General features: G+C 37.8%; 1 protein-coding gene across 1 annotated transcript; it reads left to right on the forward strand.

The window, feature by feature from the left end:
* Positions 1-763: 763 nt before the first annotated feature.
* On the forward strand, positions 764-10,528 carry LOC149832009 (uncharacterized). Its single transcript, XM_090012330.1, has 2 exons — positions 764-1,122; positions 9,669-10,528. The coding sequence occupies exons 1-2, from the start codon at positions 840-842 to the stop codon at positions 10,055-10,057; spliced, it is 672 nt and encodes a 223-aa protein (XP_089868456.1). The 5' UTR covers positions 764-839; the 3' UTR covers positions 10,058-10,528.

Genomic DNA, 10,528 nt, shown 5'->3' on the forward strand with positions numbered 1-10,528 from the left:
ATCAAACTGTGACATTGCTGGTCTCTTTTAGAGTTAGAAAATGAATTGAGGGAAAAGAGGGAGACTTGAAAGTTGGATCCAATAAACTAATAAACCAATAAACTAATAAATCGACCATATCAAAACCAAGAATATATATATATATATATATATATAGAGAGAGAGAGAGAGAGACTTGGGAGTTGGGAGTTGTAACCAAAGAACATTGTTTATATTAAACTGATCTTTTAAAACTAATTCCAAACTAAATTAACTAGTATACAAGTATGGGAAATCAAGGTGGTGGGTGCCATGTAGTTGTGAGTGTGTACGTTGGAGGGAAAGGGGGGTCCCACCTACACGTTACCAGCCCGGTCTTTTCTCCCCCATTGGAATCCATAGACACTCATTATCATACTCTCTGGCTCCCCACCTCCCCTTACTGCCTCCCCTCGTCCCCTTCATCATTCTTCTTCTCTCACCTCACATGGGCTCTCCCTCTTTTCCTACTCATTAGCCCCAACAATCAATCTCAACTAACTTTGTTACAAAATTCTTGAATTGGGTTCTTCTTTTCCTTTCCCTTTGGTGTTTTTTCAGATTGTTGGGTTGATTGCCATTCTTGAGTTTTTTGGGTTTTACTTGTTTTCACCATCTGGTTTTATTTGTTAACATTTTGGGGCTGTGTGGATCTTTTTTTTCTATATTGGGATTTTAAATACTGTGGGTAAGGTTTTAGAGTTTTGATTTGGTTTTCACTTTTGGTGGATTTTTGGCATTTCACTTGGAAGGGATAGTTTTTTATGTGTTTTTTTTACTTCTAAATCTTCAATTCGAAGGGAATTGAGTAAACAGCGACCATGATTCAGTTGTTGTATACGCTTTTGGTTGGTGAGGGAATTGTGGTGTTGCTCCTGATCCTGAAGAATCCAATGAGGAAGCTTGTCACGCTGTGTTTGGATCGGGCGAAGCGCGACCGCGGCCCCGTTGTCGTCAAGACGCTGGCTGGTCTGATGTTCATCTTGATGGTGTCGAATCTTCACAGTATCTTCAAAATCCAGAGGCGTTCGGCGGATTTCGGCGCGATCACGCCCACCGATCATGTCCTTGTGAGCAAGCTTATATCGGAAGCCTCTCTGATGGGTAATCATCCGTCCTAGTCTTCGTATCTATGTGGTTGACATGAAGACTAATTGGTTATATGGTATAAGGCTTCGCTTTTATTATGGATGGTTTATCGCTCTTTCAATTTTAATACTCTTACTCTAAAGAAAAGCAAACAAAAACTCGTTCCCAATGAGTTTACTTGCCGATTGACGTGTTTTCTGCAATGTGGTCATCTTGATCTGATCAATAGGGTCCTTCAGAATTTTGATTGAATTGATACCATGTCATGTACGATTACAGCTTGGTTTTTTTGTTGAATTTATTCTCTTCAATCACAGTTCCTGATATTGATGTCATTTCATTTACTTGGAATCATCCCTATAAAATGATGGATCACTCAAGGAAGTTATTTTTTTCCTAATAGTGCAGTTCTTTATCTAATACATGTCCTTCCCATGACATCTGTACGCACTGTCATAACATAAAGACCAGACAGAAAATGATGTATTTGCTACATCATTAACAAGGACAAAGATCGTGCATATTTGTTGGCCATCGTCTCTTTTCTAACGAGATAGCATGGCAGTTGTCTTGGAATTCTGTGCTTGTTTCAGACAAATGCATACTTAGACAATGAGTTCATGTCAATTCTAAGGTTCAAGAATGTTTCTCACATTGTTATCTTCTGCTGTGTGTCTTGACTTTACATTATTTCCTGTGTTGTCGTGTTTATTTCTGAAACTTCCTCTGTACGTCCTCGCTTCTCCAACATTTTGCTATTAACTATCACTTTTTAACCTTGCCTACTCAGAATGCATTTATTGCTTCTAGGATCATTTTCTTTAACCTTATTCATGCTAATTCATGCACACAGATTATCTCAAGACTAGTTTTCTTTCTTAGTTTTCATTCATAAATCCAAAACTCCTGTTTTCAAAGCCCAACCATGGAAAAAAAAGGAAAAAGAAAAAATCCGCTCTTCTACATTTAGCAGAAATTGGGTTAACTGTTGGATTTTTGCTTTCCAGAGAATCTGTTAACCTATTCAACTATGGATCTCAACTGAGGGTCACTATCTAGGTTTTCAAGAAGAGATACTTCTAGAGACACATCCCTCCAGATTTGCCATCTTTATAGCTGAATAATTTCTGTAGATGGGTCCTCTGAATAACGATAGGTCTTTGTGATATTAATCATATATTATGAAGAATCTCCATATGTTGAGGTTGGCCAGAGATACCAACGCAATCTCTTGACAACGGCATCATATAAGATTCTTCATGAAGGAACTTTATTAATCATAGCAGTTATCTTTTTCTGGAAGAACAATATTTGTAACGTGTTTAGTTGTATTGGGCTGATATAAACTTAGCTTAGGTTGATATTCCATGTGTACTCCTGGACCTTACTTTCATATGTGACATTAATGAGAAGTCCAGAAAATAGTTGTGCCATGCATCCTATAGTCTTATCCATGTGAGATGGATGAGCTTCCATTGACGATCTGCTTTACTAGGTGCCAGAACTTGACATGTCTACCCTCTGTAGTGTTAGCAATTAGTCATGCTTGCCTGCATTACTTTGGTTGTCAAGGAGTACCAAGGAATGAATATTCTCATTGTTATTTTCACTTGGGGTTAGTCTTTGGTTGCTGACTAAATGTTTTTGATCTTTGACAGAATTCTTTCTGCTGTTTAAACCACATATCTTTATATGTGCTCAAATAAATCCGTATCTTAATATTTTAGTGGATCAATATGATATCTCTTTGTCTATTGGCCATATATTCATTCTCATGAAGCGCATGGATGATTGGAAATAATTGCTTTTATCTAGATTCAAAGAAACTTTGCAGACTTCAAATTTGTTGTGTTTCTATCAGCGGGCTGGTGCTAGATCCTCTGGATCCAAATACTCTGTGATGATAGAATTAACAGTAGTTTACTCTTGGTCAAGCATCCTGTCCTGTTTAAGTTTTCTGAGTGTTATGCCTCTTTAGTAAATTCTGCAGATAATTTCAGAAATGATCTTCTTCCTCTAAGTTGATTTTATTTTGCAATATCTGGAAGCTTTCTGATAAAAAAACAGGAAAAAAATATTTGCTTTTTTTATGTTATGATATATATTTTGGCTTGGTAAACATCATACTTGTTTTGGGTGCTATTTTTCGTAGTCATGATTCCATTAGTTGAAAGAAAAAGTGATAGAACCTTGGGGATATAAGATTTGGTATACAAGAATAAATAGGAATAGGAATGGAGTAGGGATTGTTATTAGTCGTGAGTTTATATATAATGTAGTTGAGGTCCATAGGAAGGGTGATAGGATTTTACTTATTAAATTAGTATTAGGTATTGGATATTATTAATATTATTAGTGTTTATGCACCTCAAGTAGGTTTAGATGATTCCATTAAGCGTCAATTTTGGCAAGATTTAGATGGAGTAGTACAAGGGATATCTTATGGAGAAAAGCTTTTCATCGGCGGTGACCTTAATGGACATGTAGGCATTAGTAGGGATGAATTTGAGAGTATCCATGGAGGCTATGGTATAGGAGAAAGAAACAAAAGTGGAGAAAAGATTTTAGATTTTGGTTTGTCCTATGATATGATCTTAGCAAAAACTTGGTTTAGGAAAAGAGAGTCTCACCTAGTAACATTTAAAAGTGGGGTTAATATGAGTCAGATAGATTTTTTCCTACTTAGAAAGAGAGATAGGGGTTGTTGCATCGACTGTAAGGTTATACCGGGAGAAAGTGTAGTTACACAACATAGAGTCTTAATTTTAGATCTTAGAATTAGAAAATGCCGCAAAAGGAATAGACATAGGATAAATCCTAGAATTAAGTGGTGGGTACTGAAAGGAGCTAAACAAGGAATGTTTGTAGAGCAGGTAGTTAAGGAAGTTGATTGGTGTCTCAAGGATGATTCAGAATCAATGTGGAATAAGATAGCGGGTGGCATGAAAAAAGTGGCTAAGGAGGTATTGGGTGAGTCTAAAGGCGGTGCACTGCTAGGTAAGGATACATCATGGTGGAACGAGAATGTCAAATTAGCTATTAAGGTTAAAAGAGAGTGTTATAGAAATCTAAGTAAGAGTCGTGATAATGAGAATTTGGAGAAGTATATGATAGCAAAGAAGGAAGCTAAAAAAGTAGTTCGAAACGCGAGGGATAAGGTATATAAGGATGACAAGTTGGATACCAAAGAGGGCAAGAAGGATATTTATAGACTTGCAAAGATGAGAGATAGGAAATCGAGGGATCTGGGTATGGTTAGATGTATCAAAGATGAAACGCAAAGGGTTTTAGTCAAAGATGAGGAGATTAAGGAGAGATGAAAAGATTATTTTGATAAGCTTTTTAATGGAAGTCATGCTCAGGATCTTGGAGACTTCTCCATTCCTTTTCAGGAGATGAATCGTGACTTCATGCGCAAGATTCAAAAGAAAGAAATTGTAGAGGCTTTGAAGAAAATGAAATTAAGAAGGGCAGTTGGCCCAGATGGTATACCTATCGAGGCTTGGAAATGCTTGGGTGAGAAAGGTTTAGAATGGTTGACAAATCTTTTTAACAAGATTTTGCGGACAAATAAGATGCCTAATGAGTGGAGGAAGAGTACTTTGGTGCCTCTATATAAGAATAAAGGTGATATACAAGATTGCACAAACTATCGTGGTATAAAACTCATAAGTCATACTATGAAACTTTGGGAGAGGGTGATTGAGTATAGGTTGAGGAAGGTTGTCATGATATCGAAGAATCAATTTGGTTTTATGCCAGAAAGATCAACTATGGAAGCTATACATCTTCTTAGACAACTTATTGAAAGATATAGAGAGAGGAACAAAGATTTGCATATGGTTTTTATTGATTTGGAGAAGGCATACGATAGAGTACCTAGGGATGTTCTCTGGTGAACAATAATGAAGAAAGGTGTTTCTCTCAAGTACATTAGTATAATTAAAGATATGTACGAAGGAGTAGTAACCAATGTCCGCACGTGTGGAGGGGTGACAACCAATTTTTCTATAACGGTTGGGTTACATCAAGGATCTGCATTAAGCCCTTTCCTATTTGCTATAGTGATGGATGAGCTTACGAGATCAATTCAAGAAAATGTGCCATGGTGTATGTTGTTTGCTGATGATATTGTTTTGATTGATGAGTCTAGAGCTAGGGTTAATGCTAAGTTAGAATTATGGAGACAGACATTGGAAGCAAGAGGTTTTAAGTTGAGTAAGAGTAAAACAGAATATATGGAATGTCGGTTTAGTAAGCAACGAAGTAGTGATGGGAGTGTAGTGAAGCTTGGTGAGCAAGAAATACCGGTGGATGATTGTTTCAAATATTTGGGATCTATCATTCAAAAGTATAGAGAAATTGATGGAGATGTAAATCATAGGATAAAGGTTGGGTGGATGAAATGGAAAAGTGCAACTGGAGTGTTGTGCGATCGTAGAATGTCATTGCGGTTGAAGGGAAAGTTTTATAGGACGACAATTAAGCCTACTTTACTATATGGTAGAGAATGTTGGGATGCCAAGAGACATCATATTCAAAAAATGAGTGTAGCTGAGATGCGTATGCTTAGATGGATGTGTGGAAATACAATAAAAGATAAGATTCGGAATGAGGAGATACGTAAGAAGGTAGGCGTTGCATCCATTGAAAATAAGATGAGAGAGAATCGTTTATGGTGGTTTGGACATATTCGGCGAAGGCCTAATGATGCTCGAATTAGAAGGATGGAGAAATGGGAAAATATATTAGTTAAAAGAGGTCGGGGTAAGCCTAAGAAGACTTGGATGGAGATGATAGGAAAGGATATGAATGCTTTGAACCTCACCGAGGACATGGCATTGGATAGAAATGATTGGAGGAGAAGGATTCATGTGGAAGACCCAGAATGATTTTCTTTTTTGGTTCATATCGTCGACCCCAATTGTTTTGGGATGAAGGCGTAGTTGTTGTTGTTGTATGATTCCATTAGTTGCATGTTGTTGATAAAAAATTTGAAGTTGGGAAAGAAATGTTTTAACTAGATCCACAAAATCTTTTTTTGAAATATGTGGGGACGCCATATGCAAGTCTTGACCATCCTTTGCCCGAGGGAAAGGTAAAGCCCAAAAAGGTTTCTCAATTTCCGCAGTTAGATTCACACAATCATATATTCGAATATGCAAATATATAAAACGTGTATAGGTACCAATCAAAAGATTAAATAAAATCAAAATAAACGAACTAAGAATTTGGAAAGTGCCTTTTTCGGACTTGAGGGCCTGTTTGGCTTTTAGGCTTCTTTTCTGTCCGACAACACCTTCGCGCAGGTACGAGAGTTGTTGCAGTAGCTTCGTCAACACCTCTGGGTAGGTATTGTTAAAATATGTTGTATTTTCGTATATATATTATATATATATATATAAGGTGATACATATACATATATTACATATGTATATGTATCTACCTATATATATATAATATATATATATTGATAAGGGTAGTTTAGGTAAGGGTAGTTTAGGTATTTTACACATTCATTTTCGTGAATATGATTTTGTATTTTTACCTTTTTTATTTTTTACTTTTTCTTTTTCATTTAATGCATTGTACTTGCATTGGGAGGGGCCCAACCCACTAGTCGTTGGACCCCTCCAACGGTCACATTTGTGACCGTTGGAGGGGCTCCAACGACTATGTGGAGCCCCTCTCAATGCCTCCTAAAAGCCCTATAAATATGGGCAGCTCCTCTTGTTTTTTCTCAAGGGTTTTGGGATTATAGCCCAACCTTTTAGTGGTTTATGAATCTTATGAGTGCAATTGCACATTTGTGATTCCGGTGTTGTACTTGTTGTGCACAAGTGTTCCAAGTGTTCTTGTTGTGTGTATGTTCGCACATTTATTCTCAAAGTTATTGCGTTATCAAATAAAGTATCTTGTTGAAGATACTTTTACAGGTATGGCAGCTTGATAGAGGGGGTATGGCAAGGCTAGGGCTCGTTCTCTCTAGAGCCAATGCTCAAATAGAGAATTTTCAGATTATCAAATTGTAGGGGTGAACCTTGTTTGTAGAATTTTGAACGAGATACGGATCACCAGATTTTTCAGATTCAGATCCAATCCAAATGGATCCGATCTATCTCTTAGAGGAGATAAGACTCATCTAGAAGTGACCTTCCAAGAGTTGCGAGTCGGGAAAGCGGGAAGCGAAGCAATTTTAAAATTTTAGGAAACAGGCAGCACAAGACAACTTAAAAGTGGACTGGGAATCGTCTAAGAAGCAAGAAAAGAAGCAAATCGGAGGCAACCTAGGAAGTACGAGGGAAGCGAAAAAAGAAAGAAAAACAAAAATAAAAACACAAAAAAAATAAAAAAAGGAGAAGCGAGGAGGAAGTGTGCTTCTCAATTTTTTTGGTACTTTCCAACATGTTTCAAAAGTGCCACGTTTCGCGCTTCAGGAAATCGTGCTTCCCCATGTCCTATGGCGCTTTTGGTAACCCTGACTCTTTCCCTTATGAAAAACGTGCAGGAAGGGGGAGGATCGGATAGGGATAATCCATTTGGCTTATACCTGCACTCGAGTTGTGGGATGAGTAAGCTATTTGGCCGTCCCAAGGTAGGATGGACAAATGGAGGGTCGTCCCTAGCTGGGATGGCCAAACTGAGCGGCCATGGTGGGATGGCCAAACAGTGAGGTCGTCCCAAGGAGAATAGGGAGGAACAAGGCGGGACGGTTGGGTCGTCCTAGGGTGGAACGACCAAAGGGGATGTTGTTCCAAGGTGGGACGACCAAACTTCTTGGCCATCCCAAGGAAAGATAGAGAGGATGCGGGACCAGGACGGTTGGGCCAAGGTGGGATGGCCAAGCACTAAGGCCGTCCCAAGGTGGGAGAGAAGGTACTAGTTGTGTTGTCCTCCCCGTCCCGTCCCTCCTAGGGACTGCCTTATTGCTTGGCCATCCCAATGGACAATGGCTTAGATAGGAGAACGATGGCCTGGATTGGAGGATGACACCTAGTATGCCGTGCCCAGATAAGACCCAGGGTTCGGACGATACCTCAAGTGTGTGCTCCTAGGGTAGGACAAATGGACTTTCTGGGGTTTTGGGCGTTCTGGAAAAATTTGGGTGTCTACACATGCTTTTTGTGAATATATAAAAATGATCATTGAGAAAGATGAAGTTGGGAAGGTTTTTGTGCACAAGGTGTTGACTATGTATGTTTGGCTGCTAGATGTTTTCTTTATTCATTACATCACAGTCCCTATTGATCCAGTTAGCATTGTGAATGTTTTCAAATTGAACGGTTCATTCCATATAAAGTAGATTTAGGGCCCATTTGTCTCACATGATTCTGTGGGAAAGCGGCCTGATTTTCATATGAAAATGGGCCATTTTTCTGCAGGCGTGAAACAAGCACTTCTTCATGGGGTCCATGGTCAATGGAAACCTGATTTACCATTGATTGTAGTATATATATATATATATATATATATATATATATATATATATAGAGAGAGAGAGAGAGAGAGAGAGAGAGAGAGAGAGAGATTGGTTCCTCCTAACTTATGTCACATGGATATGGCTAAGGATAGGGGGATACAACCATTTTTATGAAGTTTCCAATATGACTTGTATATAAGAGATACGGAATGGAAGTCAAAACGGAGTATCCATGTGACATTGCTCCGAATGGTACGAGGGTGCAGACAGTCTTAATTTTCAACTTTGGGTTTTTTTTTCTTTTTTAGAATATAGCCTTATGGATGGGATCTCCATGGTATGTTTAGTAGAAATAGGCACTGATTCTGATATGTGAGAAGGTTTTATAAGGCTTAAAAAATTGACAGCTCTGAATTTTCATAAATTGAAAAATTCATAAAATCATATTTCTTCACCAAAAAATATTATCCAACAGTCAATTCCTAGCAAATGGAACATGTTAAACACATTTGTAGGGTCAGATTTGCCAAACATGGATTGTAACATTGAAAATCAGCACTGTCCACACATCATTTTCACCGTTTCTGCTTTCTGTTCAATTGCTTCAACTCCATATACCTTTTTTATTTTTGGTAGCTTTTATTATCTTTTTGTTCCATTTTCTTTTTCTTTTTCTTTTTCTCATCTCCCTCATTGTTTTCACTGGTGATGCAATTATTCAATTGTCTCAACTTCCCATTTTTTTCTTTTTGTTTTTTGGTAGCTTTATTGATCTTGATGTACCATTTTCTTTTTCTTTTTCTGCTTGTGTACTTTTTCTTGGTGTAATTATGTTTTTTTTAATTTGTATTGCTTCACCAAAATACAGTGATGTAAATCACATATAATCGTGCACTTTAGATTTTAACTTTGTTTTTTTTATATGAAAAAACAAAAAATAGCATTTCTTTTAACCTATGAAACAAACACATGATAGTGGCTTTCATACAAAAGCATTTTCATGTAATCTGCCTTTCCCATGTAGTCTTTTTTCTATGAAATGTCACTCACTAAACAAGGAAGCCCTTAGTGAATGAGTGATACCATTTTCTGCTGATTCTCCTTTCTTTTATTAATCTGTCCTCTTCATCATACTTGGCAGGCTTCTCCATCTTCCTTTTGTTGGTAATTGACCGGCTGCACCATTATATAAGGGAATTGCGGATGATGAGGAAAACCATTGAACCTTTGAAGAGGCAGTGCAGAAACTCTGGTGATGCAAAGATTATTGCATCAACAGAGATCAGTAAATTGGAGAAGGAAATCTCTGTTTTGAAAGAGAAGGTGAAGCAGCTGGAAGCAGAAGCTGAGGCAAAGGGCAAGGAGGCGAGAACTGCTGAAGCAGATGCTATGGCTCTGAAGAAACAGTCTGACGGATTCCTTCTTGAATATGATCGTCTTTTGGAAGATAACCAGAACCTTCGTACCCATCTACAATCATTTGAACGAAGATTGTCTTTATCTCGCTCTGATAGCAGGAAGATTTTGTAGCTGCTCCCTGTCTTTCGCTCAGCTTGTTTGCAGAACCCAATTTTTAATCTGAGAGGTATGATTTCCTCATTTTATTGATGGACTGCCCATGTGATTTATAGCCTTTTTTAAGGATGAGATCTATATTTGCTGTATAGCGTCCTTTCTGGGTGGATTTGCATGTTTTAAGAGGCAGCTAATGTATGTTAAATTGCTATGCAATTTCCTGTGCTGCAAATTTCTAAGTTTTGCAGAATATTTGCATCATAAGTTACTGAGCAAAATTTTGAAGCAGCCAAACTGAGTAGGAATTTGGTAGGGATTTCTGTGTTTGGGTCTTCCTTCAACAAGTGAAGGTGTCTAGGGGCTGGGGAACTTGAATTGAATATTTGTATGCCTTTGGCGATGGCACTGTATCTCGGAATCATTTGGCGATTATTGAAATTGATCAATTCGTTGAAATCAATGCAATTGTTATTTCTTTAAAAGAAA

The sequence above is a fragment of the Nuphar pumila genome, chromosome 7 (assembly GCF_984573655.1).
Source record: "Nuphar pumila chromosome 7, dmNupPumi1.hap1.1, whole genome shotgun sequence".
NCBI lineage: Eukaryota > Viridiplantae > Streptophyta > Magnoliopsida > Nymphaeales > Nymphaeaceae > Nuphar > Nuphar pumila.

What these genes read in the sequence shown, in the direction of transcription:
- LOC149832009 (XM_090012330.1), top strand. Translation starts at nt 840, where the DNA reads ATGATTCAGTTGTTGTATACGCTTTTGGTTGGTGAGGGAATTGTGGTG. An exon ending in ATCGGAAGCCTCTCTGATGG is followed by an intron (nt 1,123 to 9,668) that starts GTAATCATCCGT and finishes CATACTTGGCAG; the next exon opens with GCTTCTCCATCTTCCTTTTG.